This window comes from Danaus plexippus, chromosome 23 (genome assembly GCF_018135715.1).
Source record: "Danaus plexippus chromosome 23, MEX_DaPlex, whole genome shotgun sequence".
In the NCBI taxonomy this organism is placed as follows: domain Eukaryota; kingdom Metazoa; phylum Arthropoda; class Insecta; order Lepidoptera; family Nymphalidae; genus Danaus; species Danaus plexippus.
The window spans coordinates 2,604,514-2,623,084 of NC_083551.1; the positions used below are offsets into that span (position 1 = coordinate 2,604,514).

General features: G+C 29.0%; 2 protein-coding genes across 2 annotated transcripts; both read right to left on the reverse strand.

The window, feature by feature from the left end:
* Positions 1-438: 438 nt before the first annotated feature.
* Positions 439-8,084, reverse strand: LOC116774747 (E3 ubiquitin-protein ligase MARCHF5). Its single transcript, XM_061524093.1, has 4 exons — positions 7,712-8,084; positions 4,621-4,866; positions 1,834-2,024; positions 439-1,576 (listed from the first exon to the last, which is right to left on the reverse strand). The coding sequence occupies exons 1-4, from the start codon at positions 7,880-7,882 to the stop codon at positions 1,231-1,233; spliced, it is 954 nt and encodes a 317-aa protein (XP_061380077.1). The 5' UTR covers positions 7,883-8,084; the 3' UTR covers positions 439-1,230.
* A 3,642-nt stretch (positions 8,085-11,726) lies between these two features.
* Positions 11,727-17,701, reverse strand: LOC116777907 (F-box only protein 21-like). Its single transcript, XM_061524080.1, has 10 exons — positions 17,286-17,701; positions 17,087-17,209; positions 16,869-17,015; positions 16,263-16,452; positions 16,015-16,197; positions 15,325-15,617; positions 14,646-14,790; positions 14,380-14,454; positions 13,801-13,993; positions 11,727-12,476 (listed from the first exon to the last, which is right to left on the reverse strand). Exons 1-10 carry the CDS (start codon positions 17,456-17,458, stop codon positions 12,280-12,282), a joined length of 1,719 nt encoding a protein of 572 aa, XP_061380064.1. The 5' UTR covers positions 17,459-17,701; the 3' UTR covers positions 11,727-12,279.
* Positions 17,702-18,571: the final 870 nt, after the last annotated feature.

Here is an 18,571-nt window from a genome sequence, read left to right on the forward strand (position 1 = left end):
GGTGAAACGTAAATACAAAATCTTAGTCTGGTTTGATGCTGAGTCATTCTCAACATATTTATATTAGTCTTCATTATTTGTTCTATATTCCTACACTAAAGAATATTTTTTTGTAAGTCAATGTACTAACTACTACAAACAATGGGCTCATTTGAACATTGCAACGAGTTTCCAAACATAGATTTTCAAATTTTTTCATTTATATAAAGAATTTACAATATATATGTATATGTTGATACAATTATTTGCTAATATATATTTAAGATAAACTGGAAATTCATTGTCTTTAGTAGATATAAGTGTATGTCATCTTGAGCCGCTGAAAGTGTTTTCCTGTAGTTGTTAGAGAAGAAGAAATGATTTGGTGATAACAAAATGGCTGTTACATGTAGTTGAAAATTATATAAATATTCATAAAGGATATTAAAAATATGGAAATATTAAAAATATTTATATTCTTAATACTAAAAACTTTACAATATTAATAGGCAACTTTTTACACTAATTACTCCGTAACATACAACTAGCGACATTAAACATAATAGCTATATATTAAAACAATAAACATATCTATAATACAAATATTTTATGAATACATGAGGCAAGAAACTATGACATCCGTTGATAGAATAAAATGCACATCACATGAAAATCATGAAATGAAAAAAAAAATATATAAAAACTATTTGAACAGTTATCTGTCAAAGTACTGGCAATTAAAAAACTACAAGTGATATTATACTATGTAAAGAACCATAATGTATTGTAATAAGGTTCAGAATTAAACACCAGTTGCAGCACTTGTATGAAGGCACTTTAATTACAACAAATGAGTGTAGGTTTTATATATGTATTTATTTCCATAGCGAAAGGCAGTACTCTCTTGTCATGTTTGTCGTCACATAAGTAATAATGAAGTAAATAAGTAGTCAAGAAAGTTTTGACAATTTAAAGTAACCTACAAAATAAAAAAAAATATCAACTTAAAATGGCGTTGTTTTAAAATATTTTTATATAAAATACCTTAACTATAATTTACTATATAATGACTAAATGTTACAAGAAATTATATATTTAACTACAAAATATATTAAAACCCCAAGAAAAATAACGAATTTATTTCTAAACGCTGCCACGAGCCATACAAAATGTTGCCATAATCAATGTAAATCTTCACAAAATATAACTTAAAAAAAAAAAACAAAAGACAAATAAAAATTATTATCACATTCAAATAACTTGCTCCGATTCATTGCTAGTATCAGCGACATTGTTTCTGTACAGCTTTAAGTTAGATTCTGTGTAATCTAGAATCTTCCGGCTTGAATGCCTTATGTACAGCATCTGCTTGTGGTATATTTTCAGGGCACCCTTTATAGTTATATACGTAAGACCTCCTAGGATGGTCCTGTGCAAGTTATTTTGAACGGATCTAAAGAACATTTTTCCTATGATTGTTGATATTGTTGGTAGTAGCAGAGCCGAGCAGAATATTCTTGTTGGTGACAAATGTGATGTATTATTTTGACTGTTTGCCTGTTGTCCAGATACTATGGCACCCCTGTCACCTTCCACACTGAAGATAAAGCAAATATATATATATATATACTATAAGATATAATGTACTATATACGTGTATATAAGTATTATATACCTGTCTGGATGTATGTAATCCATAACCAAGATTTCAAGGACTTTGTTAATTACATTTAATTTAATAAAAATATGATTTCGCTCCTTTTTTACTTTTTTCAGAAACTAAATATTATTTTAAGATACAGATAGCTAACAAGGTACAAGAATATATTGGCATTGTGCCAAAAAACGACTTACTTGCCGAATGGTAGTATGTAACCTAGAGCCGGTATTTTAGCACAGTACTTTCTGAGGAATATAAGCACTGAATCTTCCCAATTGTACATCTTGGCGCTGATCAAAGTCACTGGTATGGTTGGAAGTAGAACCAGGAGTACAAGAGGATCAGCTGATTCCATCATTTCTAAGCCTTCCCTGTGACCTACGACCTTAAAATTTTTTGGACATAATCAAATACACTTACATTCGAGACCTTTATTTAATTTGAAAAGATTACGTTGATAGTTTTCAGATTGGAATGCGTTGTACTTTATATATTAGAAAAGAAAAAAATATTTAACTTGGTGTGTGTGTGTGTGTTTGTAGTTACGTGTCACGTGGAATCATGTTAATTAATTTTAATTTAAAATTATGCTTGTTTTATAAACATTTAGTTCGGATGGAATTGTATAAAAAGGGCCTTGTCTTAAATAATGCCCTTGATGAGATCTAAGATTTTCGCGAGTTTTATTCATTTAAATGAAACTAATATTTTTCGGATAAACTACGCGTGATTTATTTTTGTAAAAAAAACAACATACTCCCGACGTTTATGTTACTTTTCAGCAACCGTGATCACGGGCAGACGAGATGTGACTAACCTCGACTTCGTATTCAAACGCCTATCGAGACATGTAATATGTGACATGTTTATAACAATCATAATTTCTTCTTTATTTAAAAATCATTATAACATAACTGAACTGAATACATTGATACAACAACAAGAGCATTTATATACTTTTTAGTTTAATAGTTCCGTTACTAATTACTATAAAACACCTCAAACTTATTTGTTTGGCTGTATGTGAATTTATTGATCAATTAATAAATTTTACAAAAACCTATGTATGGAATATAATATATACTAGTTTATGCCCATGACATCGCCCTCTTGGAGTTCAGGATTGTAAAGTAAACAGTAGGCGCTAACCAATAGTCAGCGCCATCTATGGCCTGTGTCACGTGACTTCATAAACAATACACACGTGACAAGATCCCGCGGGAACGGTTTAAAATTTACGTCATGTCATGTCATCACGCGCGAACTATCTACAATACTGTAATCTGATCTGATACTGTAAAGTTTAATCAAATACCGTCGTATAGTTCTTGCGTGAAGTAGCAACAATGAACAAACATCATTATACTCAGAAACTTTCTCATTTAATATTAGTACTAATAATACATCCATATATATACTTTTTATCCCAAAATCCCCGCGGGATCATTTGCAAAGCTCCGTGTAAAAACTTAGATTAATTCATTGCATATTTATTCAAAAAAAAAATAATAGAAAAATGCCTCAATATTTATAACGAATCTGTGGTAGACAAATAAAACCATGGCCGATATTTATACATACATTAGGTATATTACTTTTTAAAATGTAGGTCTTTTTTATGAGTCAGTATGTTCATAACTGTACTCTTTGATGCGTGTAGATTCAAATATTTACCTTTCAAAATATTCTATTGACATGCTAATTGTCACATTTTTAATGGGAAATCCTTTCATAACAGTAAGTATTGGTAAAGCTAACTGTAATATTTTGTTTTATTTGTCATTGACATACATACTTTTTGTGTTATAATAGCGTGTACCGGATATATTCTAATTTGATTTGAATAGCAATATAAAAAAAAGTATCGCGTTAATTGATAATTGACAAAAAATATTAATAATGTGTTGTTTTGAATAATATTTTAACAGGGAACGTAAATCACAGACTCATTTTACATTTAAGTTTGCGTCTTTTTTTTTTATTTATTGCCGTCATTGGCATGACAAACGTGACATTTGTAACGGTTGTCCAATAAATGTTTGTACAAATTGAGGCGTGCGGATAAAATAACACTAAGCTCTGAGTCGATTTCATAAAGAGAATTGGTTTAAGGATGACGCGATGTTTTTTTTTTTTTAAACACTCGTTTATTTTCAAGTGTCATTTTGTTTGTTGTATGACTTTATACAGCCTAAACTACATAAAACCTGTGTCCCTACGTCGTCTTTGTTAAAAAGTTGATCATATCTATAACGGAAATGGTTTAGGAGAATATTTTTTTTTCCCTAAAATTTATGAAATTTTTATGAAAAATATCGTATTTAATCAGTGTTTGTGACTAGATGGGTCAATGAACTACGTGTAACCTATCTCAGATTACAAATTTATTTTATTTTAATTTAAAGGAATTAACATACTATCATAACAAATTCGGAGTATTTTTTTTTAGTTATTTGAAGTTTTAATAATTAATTTATTTAATAAATATTATTGTCATATGTTTACAATTAAAGGCGAGATCTTCAAAATCATATAATGGAAGAATCTATTTACCCAGTTTTATAAATCAATAGAACCTCATGACAATTTCGCTTTCATCTATCAAGCCAGTTAAGAAAAACAAAATAAAAAAAAATTACCAATCACGTAACAATGTCTTTAATGAAAAATCTCACGTTATTGTTCTCATAGAAGCCGTTTGTCTGTATATAAATGTTCTATTATGTTTTTAAATATTTTTACAGCCATAGAAATCTATCGATTTATTTGGCTTAGCTGTTTTTAAATTTTAATGACGTCATAACTTAAAACGATCAAATCTGCATGTTATAACTTGAGGCGGAATCATTCAGATTTTTACGAAATAAGTTACCACTTTCTGCGTTATATATACATAATTTGCATAGTGGCAACAAAATGAAGAGAATGTATAACCTGACGTTGAAGACATTTTTATATAGAAAAAAGAATAAATAACACACCTGCATAACCGTAACAGCCCCATACGTAATCGCTATCCAGTATATAGACCCAAGGAGCACACCGCCAGCTATGAATGGACTTATTTTGTGTGTAATCTCTTCCAGAGCGTCCAATAAGGCCACGAACGCACCCATTGATGGGAACACCACTATGTACTCAGCCTTACACTGGGGGCAAAGCACCTTCCTCGTAATGTTACCTTTCTGTTTTTCGTCCACCCACCGCTGTAGACAACTTTGGTGAACCTGGAATTGTTGTAATTAACGTTATCATCATTAAAAACATTGACGACTTATTATTATTATAAATATAGACAGGGACATTCAAATTAAATAATAAATCATTTCCTCAAATATTAAATTATTTTTTAAAACTTCGAGGAAATGACATTTTACCAAATATATAATCAGCGATGAGGAATTTAAAAAAAATGTTTTTTTTTTATTCTCACCACATCCGGAATGTCGCCATAAAGGTAAATCATTAATATAATGCAAAAATATTATAAAAAAAAAATTCTATAAAGCAATGTTCAAAAACTGTTATTCTTCTTATAAGGAACGATAGTAAATATATTTTTTAAATGGTTGACGTATAAAATAGTTTAAAAATAGTAAATTACAAAAAATTAAATACCAATTAAAAAAATTGTATAGTTTCACATTGAAATAAGATTTTCGAACGTTATTACTGCCAGTGAAAAAAAAAAGTGTCCCTTATATTTATTAATCATTTTTTGTATCATAATCATACAAAAACAAATTTAATCTTATAAAAACAAAAGTGAAACCAAGAAACATAAATTGTATTTATAAAATTATGTGTGTTTGAAACCACCAGTTAACCTTTAACAGCTTTTGAAGGTTAGTTTATATTGCTTTTTAAAAAAGGAAGCATAGTATTTTAAAACTCATGAATAAACGCGGAACAATATTTAAACTGTCACAGAATGCGTTTCAATATCAAATAATAAAAGTTAATTTTCAAGTCATAACATATACAGTGATTAAATTTTATCAAAATAAACGCTAGGTCGGTAATTACCGACATGACGACATAAACACGCAACACAATATGCAAATCACATTATAATAGTATGCGCTTTTGGTAAATAATTTGTATCAAGAACATTTAATGTTTCGTTATTATTGGGAAATAGATGCGTAGGTGACATAAGCATGAAAGACAAGAAGCCTGAAAGCGCTATTGACTTTTCATTATAATTCGTTTAACGAAACGTACATTTAAATTTCTTGCCACAGCAACTAATGAGGGATATTTCTAGTGGGAACACAGCTTTAGAATCGTATAAGGTAAATTTAATACGACCTTAGAATGCTGACTGTATTCAAGTGACTGGAATACCTAAACAGGCTGGCACTAACACCAAATAAAACTTTTATATTCTTAATAATAACTATTGCATATATTATGGCTAAAAATAACGCATTAAACATATGAGACACTTATTAAAATATGAATTATATTACATATGTATATAAATAATTTATTTATGGATAAAAATCTTCATATTAGTGACAAGAAATATATCAAATACCACACTGATATTTTGAATTTAAATAAAAATAAAATTTATTTATATATAATATCGAAACAAGTATCGTATAAATAATAACATGACTCTCTCTCTCTCTTTCTCTTTCTCTGTGTTTCCTAATATTATGACAATAAACATGTGACATCTATCAACACTGATTATGGACAAACGTCATTAACTTCACAGATATGTATTAATCTACTGTATCCCTTTTGTTAAGATCTTTGTTAAAACGATAGATAAGATTCAAGATAAGGAATTCTTTACAGACCTTATGTGTAGTGACGTTGAATAAATTACTGAATAAAAAAAAAATCAAAACACAATCAAAACACTTGTAATGTTATTAAATGCTCTACACCAACAGATCAACTGATAACGTTCTCACCTAATTATTGTTTATATCAAATCAATATACATTTATCTGATAATTATAATTTATTGAACGTAAAAATTTCATTCGAGAACATGTTTCATATTTATGCAAAATATTTTTATATATAACAGCTTTAATATAGATAACTTATATAGTAAAAGCGTTCTATTTTGTTAAATTGTTGTAGAATTTAAACAAATAAAAGTATATAGAATACTGAAATTAAATTTCCTATAAAAAACTTATTCTTTCACCTACATATAGCATAAATATCAGAAAGATACATATATATATATATATATATATATACACATACACACACATATATACTGTTATATACATATATATATATATATATGTGTGTGTGTATATAACAGTGAAATTGTTTGAAAACTTATAGTACAATTATTATCAGACATAGTTTAAAATAAAACAGGGATTGTTCTAAAGATTAAATGTTTTTGTAATGTACAAGTAAATGAACTTTCGATGACTGATTGAATGTTTACAAAATTCTTCGCGACATACTTTTGTATTGTACGGGTGATTAAGAATTAGCATATAAAGAATGAGAATATAAATATTTTAAAACTATGTTTTCATTACAGTAAAATATTAATTTAAGTTTAGTTGTTTAATTACGACAATGGATTCTTGTAACGGAAATAGATGTACCGTCTTTATCATATAACTAATTTAAAAAAAAAACACTTCCTTTTTAATTAGTAACAAATGGAGTTCTCTAATCCTATTGTAATTCTTTGTTATTATTATAATTTTAAATATTGTATGAAAGAACAGATAAATCTGATTAAATATAAGGAACCCATAATTTTATTATATTATAATTAAACAAAACAAGAAGTACAATGATGAATATTATACTTTTTCAATAATTCATATAAAAAATTTCATTGCCCTTCATTAATTAAGTTATTAACTATGTAAGTAGTCGGTAAAGATACATTTTTCCAAAGCATTTATATGAATGCATTTTCCACTGATTGCCATAAGATTTATTTTAATGGTTTTCATGAGTTGTAATGTCCAACAGCAAAGTCTATTTACATTTTTAAAATAATGTTATTAATAATACAGATTATTATTAAATATCAGATTTAAATACTTCATTTTTTAATAAAACAATATCACATACCCATTTAGTTGTGCCAATACATTTGCAAGGCTGTACCCAAGCAGCTAATCTATCATCTGCTTCAGTGGCGAAGCACACCCAACAAGATTTTACATTTTCATCCTCCGAAACTTGTAAAGCTTGAGAACTGGCACTGGAGCCCAAACCAGATACCTTTTTATCACTGGGCATTGTGAGATTTGTTCCAAAAGCAAAACAGCACCGTTAGTAAACTGAGCGATCAATCTCATATGTCGTTACGAAATAATTTAATGACGATAAAAAATTATCGAAGCAATATATTTAAAAGTGCGTATTTTTTTTGTTGAATGTTATTCGTTTCACAAATCGCTTCCGTCACTGACACGACTATCCTTTCGTTTTCTCACTTTGACATTGTCTTTTGCTATGACAACTGACAACTTCTTTAAAAATAGTGACTTTTAAAAACAGATAATAAAAATCCTATAAAAACATTAGTTAATGACCTTAAGCATAAATATAATATCTATATTATATTTATGCTTAAGATAATTCTAATAGTCATCGCAAGGAATGTATTTCATTTATATGTGTCAATTTAATGATTTTGAAGTCATAATTTCTTATGGGAGGGTATTAACCGCTTCGTAACGTAACGCGGAACGGCGCCATTGAGTCTGGTGTCCCTTTCTCTCATGTATACGATATCAGTATTACGTGTGGGCGGCAAAAGTGTTTAAAGTAATATTAAATATATTCATAATCAAATTACCAAGTAAATGTATATAAAGTATAGGAAATAACCTAAACTTTTTATAAGTACTCAATTTCTATATTAAATAGTTTAGGATATGAAGCGTCTCGAGACGCACAATTTTATTTTTTTTTTGTGATTTACTCAATAAACACATAAACAATACCTTGATTTTTTATACATTAAAAATAGTCATATTGGGATAAAAAATTACACTATTCAGTCTGAAGTCATTGATGATTTATAACATTACTTTAGACAACATTTAAATATAAGTTTTATATGTTACACGAATTTTGAGTAATTAAATTGATTTACCTAGCAGACTAAGCTGCCACCAAACGTAAAATATTTAAAATTACAATAGGAGTAAGAATTTAAAATAAAAACTTACTTATATATTGTTATACGAATAATTCGAAATAAACTAACTTATTGTAAAGAACACTGCGTATAAATTAGGGTGATGTCAGTTATTAGAAAAAAACAAATTGTTCTTGAAAATCATTTATTTATGATGTGAATATATAAATACTTAAATGTAGAATAATATTTTGATAGAGCTGTCAATATTATACTACTACAGTTGAGATTTAAAATAATATTTAAAACAAACGTCTTTTTATTTAACTGTTACTATGTAGTAATGTTATTCAAGATAAATATTTTTTATTAAACATGTCGAAGTAACTACTATATCATATCTTACATGATAAGTTTCTGAACGTCAATGTAATATACATGTACAGAGATTTGACAACACCAAGTAAACATTTTCTTTTAACCCTTTATAAGGCAGAAGGATTCAGAGTAATAAAATAACCTGCGCTTATATTTTTGGCATGTTTTTATTTGTATAACAAAAATAAACTTAAAAGAAAAACACTAATTATTTCGGAAGTTTTGGAAAAATAGGTGGTAAAAATATTCCCACTGCCCGTCAACAGAGCCACATGCAAGCGCAATTTGAGACATTATTTTCTATGAAATTGTGCAAAACAAGGCGTAATGCAAAGAGGGACATTACACTTGCTACATTTTATTTTGCTACGCTTATCTTTGACCTTTGTGCTACACAATTTACAGCGTCGGTAAGTCTCCAACTCTGCTGGCATATGGTCACCTACGTTTACAAACCGCAGTTCTTCAGGTACAGCATTTATAGTTTTTTGATATACCTCTGGGCATGCTATGCGTGATTTCTTGCAGATATATGTAGGCAAGCTTGATCTTCTTTTTCTGCTGCTATAGCCACCAATCAACCCTCTGGCATCAGCCACCCGAAATTCTAAGTTGGTAAGCTTTTCTACTCTCGACGTTAGGGAATATAAAATGAAAGAGTTTGTCAAACTTGCGTCCACCAAGAAGTAGAATATCCGCAACCACCAGCGTTTACTTCTCCTTCCGACAGCATACGTCCCCTTCACTTGGTCAAAACGGTCGACACCGCCCATTCTTTTGGTGTATTCTTTCACAACCATAGGACAACTTACAGCTTCCCTGGTGCCATTTTTTTGCGTTCTTTGTACAGTTGTTACTTCCACTTTAGGATGAAATGCAGTTGTCAACAATAAAACCTCTTTAGTATCTTGCCACACAATAAATGCTACATCTTGTTTAGTTCTCCACTTGAATTCACCTTTTTTCAACTTTAGGCTTTTGTTTCTGCCGTTTCTTTTTGTGTTATTTTTTATTATGTTAGGTAAAATTGCTCTATTCCTTCTTACTGTTCCAGTGGCATAAATATTTTTTCATACAAGTACTGCATGAGAGAAAAATCGCAAAAAAAGTTATCGAATGTAACATGAGACTTGAAATTTTCTTGTGCTAATTTACTTGACAATTTCTTTACGACATTAGCCCCTAGACCCTCTTCTGTTCCTTGTCCTGTTTTACCGGTATAAATTTCATAGTTATACAAGTACCCTGTGCTACTATCACAACAGCACCACACTTTATAGCCCCTTTTTATGGGCTTTAGCGGCATGTACTGCTTCAAACTGGACCTTCCTTTGAATAGTATCATGCTCTCATCTATACTTTGGGAAGAGGAATTGAAGGCATTGTTTTCAAATGATTGACTTAGTAAAGATATAAGAGGACTAATTTTATACAATTTATCAAAATTTACATCTTCTCTACTTGGTTGTTGATTATTATCGTTAAAATGCAAAGTCTCTAAAATTTTCTTGAAGCGTTTTACTGGCATAACTTCAGCTATTTCATTCACACGAAATCCGGGATCCGATGACCAATATAAATCGATATGTGGAAGAATATGATAACCCATTATAATGAGAATGCCTAAAAAAGCACTAATTTCCTGTGTGTCAACAGGCTGCCAATTTTTATATTTTGCTGCTCCGCATACAAGTTTGTCTGAGTAACAATCAAATCGAAGACTTCATCACTAAAAAACTTTTTGAAATGCGCTACTGGACGTGCTCTCCTATTCAATAAATACCGAGGTTTTATTGTCACCTTATCAAATTCATCGGGATCTGGCCTGGATGTCCAAAAAACCTTCCCCCATGACTCATCTTCACATTCAGATTCATCAGTCAATTCTTGTTCTAAGGGTGATGATGACTGTACTATCAAAGGCTTTACTGGCTGCGAGTTATCTAATTGTGAACATAGTGCTATTGTAGATGTACCTGACTCGGAACAACTGTTAGGGGTAGTATTCAAATGAGTGGGAGAATTTTGTAAAAGGTCACTTGAATCATCAGGTGCTTCAAGTAACCGTTGTATTGTATTCACATTGAACTCTTCTGCCTCATCAGACTCAAATCCGTCTTCTGAGCCATCATCGGGTATGTCCAGCATCTGCTCAATATCATTTTCATTCAAATAGCGCGGCATCTTTCATAAAAATCTGAGAAAAGAAGGAACTAGTTCAACAACTGTACATAACACTCCGCGGGCAGCGGGAATATTTTTCCCACCCAGTAAAAAGTCTTCTCACATCTAAATACGATAGTAACTTGTAAGATATAGAAAACAACTTGTAGAATAAACATAAATACATAATAAAAAAACAGTTTCTTACCTCTTTTCAAATAAAAAATATAAAGATTCACGGAGTAACAAATTTTCTTTCCAAATTACCGCAATTTTTGACAGCTAGTGGCGCCAAAAACAAAAAATGTCACACAAACGTTTTTTCTTTTTTTATAATATTAAACCAGACCTCCTTAGTTGCCAGTGCAACAAATTAGGACTCCTTTGATAACTAACATAAAAAGATAAACAAAGTTTTTGTTGGTGGTAAATATATCGCCTCTGCCTTAAAAAGGGTACTAAACATATATAAACTACTGCGAAATTATTAGATACGATCTTAAGCTTGTATAACTTATATTATATATAGTATATACACCGTGAAAATTGACCCCGCCCATTTTTTATATAGAGTAAAAATTTTATTTCCCACGCACAAATTAAGAAAATTGCAATTTCTAAAACCACCCATGTAGAACTATTGTAAAGCATTCAACTAGTTGCTAAGTTTGATAAGCATCAAAGTTAATTAATCGTCTGATATTGTTAAAACTCTTTAATATACTAAAAAAAAAAATTCTTAATAGCCAAGTCTTTCAACAAACAAGAATATTGCACACCGAATTTTTCGTCGAACATTGATAATGATCTGTCATACATTTGACGTTTTAAAAATGTCTAAAGTTTTAAAAAGTTCCCGATCTAAGTCTAATCGTTCGGCGTTCCCAACATTCAATGTTACAAACGTTTTATGTCAAGATGAAACCGTATAAGTTAAAAATAAATAGCATCCTTAATTTTACTATATATATACATATACGTATGTAGTTTTTGTACGGCATACAGATATTTATCCGTAAGCATCACCGACATTGGCTTTAACGAGAATCCCTTTGTATGATTCAACCACTTTTTCTTCGTCAGGATATTCAATTTTCTTCATTTCGTTAAGCACGTAAGTGTAACCGTCGAAATGTGTGAAATCAGTGGAAATATCTTCCTCCAGACTTGGGATCCTGAATGGCGTGGTCACTGGCTTTAAATGTGCTGAATAAAAAAAAAAAAATGATTCTGAAATCTAAATTCAAATACATATTTGTATTCTAAGAAACGAATTTCTTAAAATATGGTTTGATATATGTTTATCATAGACAGCTATGATACTTTATTTACAATTTTACTTACATAGCCAATAATAATATTTTTTCTATTAAAAAAAAAATATTCTAGGGACTTTTTGGAAATTTCTCTCAACTAATAATTACAAGACATGACATTGATCTATCTGTACAATGCCAATGATAGCTAATAAATTTCATATAAGAAAAAACAATAAAACTGTGCTTAAAGAAGTAAATATAAAATTTAAATGATTCTGAAGTATACCTTAAGCTACATTCACTAGCAGAAAAAATTAAGGCATTATCAGTATACAAAAAAGTGATATCTTTGATAATAATTATTATTTTGGGTAGACCTGAACTAATTTGTACCTTGAGCTTTATTATTTCAAGAGATTTAAAAAAAAATTGGTTAATTCAAAACGGACCATGAAAATGTTTTTCCTATGTTATTTTTGATGTACAGCTTTGAGAAAATATTTTCCTTTTTAAACCTATTTTAGATAAGATATGATGTTTATTGTTTATTAAAAATCCAATAATATTTTTTAAGTTCATATTACTTTTAAATGGAAGGATAGTTTGGATGGATGGATCAGATAATGGATACAAGATAATCTAGAGTGGGTTTAAAATGGGAATACATTGCAACTGATTTTATAATTACGAAGCTTTCTACAATAAGAAGGCGAAAGAGCTTATTTTACATAATACTAACTTTTAAAAGCGAAAACTTATAATTTTAATTCAAAACAAAAATAAATCTTTATATGACACAAAAAAGGCTTCATTAAATGAATTAAGGGATAAAATGAGTTACAAAAAGTACGTTTAACATTTGTCCCATACACTATATTCAGTGGCATATGTTTTTCTAGTAGACCTGTAAATGTCTAATATTTCTTTATTTTCCAAGTCAAAGTCTGCATTGAGACCGAAAAATAAAATTTATACTAAACAGATAATGTATATGGTGCCTCTTATCTATGTTGATTAAAAAAGAAATATTTTTCAAATCTGTACCGACACCAAAAATAAGTTTTGGAAAATATCTAAACATTTTATTAATTGCACAATAAATCTTAGTTCAAAATAAGCCAAATCCAATAAATTTTACTTCAGGCTTCAAATCCTTTTTTTATTTCCCTTTAACACCACATAATATGATCAGAGATACAGAAAATTAAATAATCTGTTATTTTTTGGCATTATTATTATTAAGCTTTATCTATAACATATCCTGAACATACCTTGAGCGACATATCTTATGGATTGATCCCCGGCTATGACTCTGTAGCAAGGTTGTACTCCCTCTATAGGAGGTACTGCCTTCGAACAATCTTCTTCCCATCCCACAATTATACACATATAGTTATATAATTCGTGATAACACAACATACCCACAGCGTATATAACTGTTGATGGATGTTTTTTTGGAACAATCTAGAATAAAAATTTGACAAATCTTCATGTTCCATACACATATATATATATATCAATACAAACCTATATATATATATATATATATATATATATATATATATATATACAAGTTTGTATTGACAAATAACAAATTAAGATTACTTTTTTCCCTCTTCAACTACGTTTATACTATAATATTCAAAAGATTTATGAAGGAAATACGGGAAACTATCTGTTTGTAGTTTGATCTTGAAGCTTGCTGTAAGTATGCTGATGGATGTCGTTTAAGGAATACAAGTCTTAGCCAACATTTGTATGATGATAAGGTTCTTTTAAATATGTTCAATAGAAAAATATAAGAGATAATTTAATGGGGGTTCAATAGGAAATATGTAAATTATACTTACGTTCCTTATGACATTTTCTGTGGCTGGGTTTAAGTTCCCTAAAGTACGAATCATATTCAATTGGGACTCGCTCAGCTGAAACGATTTTTTTTTTACTAAGAATTCGTTAAATGCCATGACAAATAAACATTACTTCAAATACAATACAGGAATTTTGAGTTTCTAACCTAATGACTGAAAATTCTAAAGCGAAGGAAAAGTTTTTTTTATCTAAAAATTTAAATGAATAAAATTACGTTATATCCTAATGATATTTTATTACTTACATATGCCATGTGCAAAGGTGAATTGATCTCTTGCTCGTTGATGTTAACCATCAAATAGTTATAGAAATTTTCATATGGGTTCCTTGTTCTGTGTATTCTGCGGTATGACAGGAAATCCAAGATATGAATCGCGTTTTGGGAACCACTGGAATATTAAGCAGTACATATGCAATTAGTATATGTATATAGAAATATTTGATAATTTAGTTTTGGAAACATTACAAATAGCAATAATCCTAGAAAACAGAATGGCAATCTAGGTTACTAGTAATATTTTTTTATGTTCTTACTAAAATATAGACATAAATGAAATTAGCTTACCAAACCATTCACTTTATGCTTAATACAAATTTTTAGTAAATTATAGAAAAATTTAGAGTTATTCATACAAAATAAACGAAAAAATATAAATAAGAATACTTAAAATTTAATTACTGATGGTTAGTTTAAATGAAACTAGTATTTTTCGAATAAACTACGTGTGATTTATTTTTGTAAAAAACTCCCGACGTTTCGGTTACTTTTCAGCAACCGTGATCACGGGCATCTCGTCTGCCGAAAAATACTAGTTTCATTTAAATGAATAAAACTCGCGAAAATCTTAGATCTCATTACTGATGGTTAATTCACACAAATCATACAAAATTTGTTACTACATGAAACACAATTAACATCATACCTATCTCTGTAAGATCCTTTAGAAGTCATATACAGTGACAGTAGATAATGTATCAAGGGGTCCGGTCCATAGCCAAATGTCATTTTCTGACTGTATGGACATTTCCCTTTGGGTTTTAATTGGCCGGTGTGAAGATCTATAGTATATTCCCTGTATGAATTCTCCTTATCACGCCAAGTGAGGAACAGGTGGTTAGGGAATGCTACCATTTCACATTCTATACCAAAATATCTGGCCACTGCCTGATAAATTGCTGAATACACCACTGCTTCTCCGTCACCCTCTTCTATAACCTTTAAATGTGACAATATTGCATTTTATTACTGTTCTGTAACTATAATGAATGGTCCAATAATCTGAGGATGGAATATAATAGCATCTAAAATTCTGCTAGATAAGAAAAAGGGTACACAAACAAACCTTAACCTATTTCTACTACATACACCCCACAGACGGCTGTAATGCGACATGCGATAAATGTACGGAAAATATTTTAATTCTTTTGTGAAAGGTTTTAATTTTATATTAACTTAACATTTAGGTAAAAAGATGCTGTGTTTGTTATTGTCCTATTTTCCGTGATGATAAAAGAAATCACTATTTCAGAGTACAAAAGGTCAAGTTTGGTGCAGCACTTCCTTGTAATCGAATATGACTCTGTGATATTATATACTAATATTCCATACTCACCTTTACAATATTGAAATTGTAAATTTTGACACTTTCGGCTATTGAAAAGTTTTCCTGTTTATAGATTACATGCGTTATAGCTCTCAAAATTTCCCTTTCACCGAGTTCTTTATAATTGTCACCACTGCCACTTGGACAAACTTTATCCAGTATATTTTTAACTTTCTCAACTAAAGTATGTATCTGTAAATGTTTATTCATTAAAATTATTATTCACAAATACTAAACGTTCTAAATTAATTTCTCACCTGATAGTAAACTTCTCCATCCGAATACAAATGATCACAATCGATCCATTGCAAGAAAAACATTAAAACAACTTGAGGAGTCAAATTATCTCTCTTCAATTCCCGTACCCACTTTATTGATAGGAACATGTGTATCAAGTGACGAAGAACAATTTTGGCATAATATATGCCAGTCAAGTTGTTTATTGGACTAGAAAAAAAAAATGATACAAATTTACAGCTCTCAGTAAATATCTAATAATATTCAGTCACATTAACATGAAGGTGCAATTCAAATTATAAAATATTGCAAAAAAAAAAAAATATCCAATTGTATTGATAAAAATAAAAATAATTTCAAAATATTGACATATTGAATATAACTTTGGTCTTGTAAATAAAAATATTTGTCAGTAATAGTTTTTGTATTGCCTTATATTTTTATTAGATTGATTTTTATAATCCCATTCCTAAGAAGAAAAAAAGGTCAACTTAAACATCAAAATATGACAAAAAAATCAACATTTCTTCTTTAATGCAATTAAATTAAATTTTCTAAAGTATGGTTTTCTGAGGACATAATAAAAGAATTGCTTTGTGGGATGTATTAAAAAAAAACAAACTTACTTAATGCACTCAAAGTTTTGGAGTATTCTTCTAGACTTGTCTACAATATCTTGTAGAATGAAAATTGTGTAATAGAAGCTATGATGACTCTCTGTTGCAATCGCATAGAAGTTTCTTACATGTTCCACGGACACTTCATTCACTTGTCTACAAGACAATAACTTATAAATATACATTTCTTATACTATTTATATAGAAATTTAAACAAAATGACTTACACATAATATTTAGGCGACATCGCTTTCAGTTCCTCTTGAATCCTTCTTCTGATTTTGTAGACATTTTTGACTTCTTGTAACATGGTACCATCAAACAGACTTTTTATAAATCTTCTTGGAACACTGATTTTCATATAAAGTAATTAGTAATATAAACAAGCACTTCAATAATTATTACACTTTTTTTATTGATACTTACATTTCGGAATATTTAATCCTCCAAAGATACTCATTATTATTTACGATTTCATTGAATTTTTTACATGTTGAACCAAAATTCAGTATTTCTTTAGGTTCATTATTTATTAATATTAATGTAATTAGCTCATTCGGTAAACTGCTAATAGAGGACATAGCTTTGGAAGTGTCCATGATAGTTTGATAATTTGAAGTATAAGCGCAGAATATTATTGTTTACTCGACGTAAACTAAGAGCATAACACAAAACCACTTAATATTCATTCCCGCAGCCATATTCAAAAGAAATTATTTCTCCTGTGGATTAAAATTATCACAAAATCCTTTAGATAATTATACGAAATTTCAGTTTTTCAGGCTGATGATAAAGTTTATACTTCACACAAAACAGGTTCTCAGTCCTTTATATATTAAATGTCATTACGTCACTTAAGTCACTTTACAAAATGCAAGTATTTTTAATCGATCATCTTTGAATGCACTTGAAATCAATAAAACTTAAGTATCACCTGACAATATACATTTTTTAAAGTAAATTTTGTTTTTGATGACAAAGATTTGAGTTTGTTTATTCTAATAAGCTTTTTTTTTAAATATTTTTTGACTTTAACTTCTACTTATTTTAATTCTACTAGGATATCCATTATAAAATAAAATCGATTTATTTTTAAAGGGCTTATATAATTTCAAAATAAAACGATAATTCTATGGCAATAATAAATTATATTCTTTATTATAAAAAAAATATATACTGAAAAAAAAATATATACTGAATACATATTATGTATTGTCATTCAACAAGTACCCAATCCCTTAGATACTTAATATAAATATAAACAAGTTATTTCACCGGCTCTTCTTAATATTTATGACGACATGTCACAATATTTCTTGCAATTTTTTTTTGTACCATCATCCATCCTAAGTAATTCATAAACTCCGAGTTACCTTTGGTATGTTTGGCGTCTTATAATATACTTTAAAAATAATAATAATTTTAGAAATACATTTAACGTAAAAATCAACATTTTATTATTTGAAAAAAGGAACGATAAAGACATAATGATATTCAGTTACGTACATACAATTTCAATAATTAAGAATTTATATTTTTTTTGTACTATTTGACGACAATCTTAGTTTTCTGAGGTCTGAAGATTTTCTTAATATTAATTTTAATATATTCTCAACCACTTATTTTTTAAATAAAGGATGTTATGCACTAGTTAATTTTGAATCATTTTAATACACCGGCCCTGTCGTTCATATTTTATTAGAAAAAAATAT

Bases quoted from the DNA above. Each gene is read 5' to 3' on its own strand.
- LOC116774747 (XM_061524093.1), bottom strand. From the start codon at position 7,882: ATGCCCAGTGATAAAAAGGTATCTGGTTTGGGCTCCAGTGCCAGTTCT. The intron at 2,025-4,620 runs GTGTGTTATTTA...AAAAATTTTAAG, and splicing joins GGGCTGTTACGGTTATGCAG to GTCGTAGGTCACAGGGAAGG. The intron at 1,577-1,833 runs GTAAGTCGTTTT...CTTTATCTTCAG, and splicing joins TACATACTACCATTCGGCAA to TGTGGAAGGTGACAGGGGTG.
- LOC116777907 (XM_061524080.1), bottom strand. From the start codon at position 17,458: ATGGACACTTCCAAAGCTATGTCCTCTATTAGCAGTTTACCGAATGAG. The intron at 16,198-16,262 runs GTGAGAAATTAA...AAACATTTACAG, and splicing joins ATGGAGAAGTTTACTATCAG to ATACATACTTTAGTTGAGAA. The intron at 13,994-14,379 runs GTAAGTATAATT...TTTTTATTCTAG, and splicing joins CAGAAAATGTCATAAGGAAC to ATTGTTCCAAAAAAACATCC.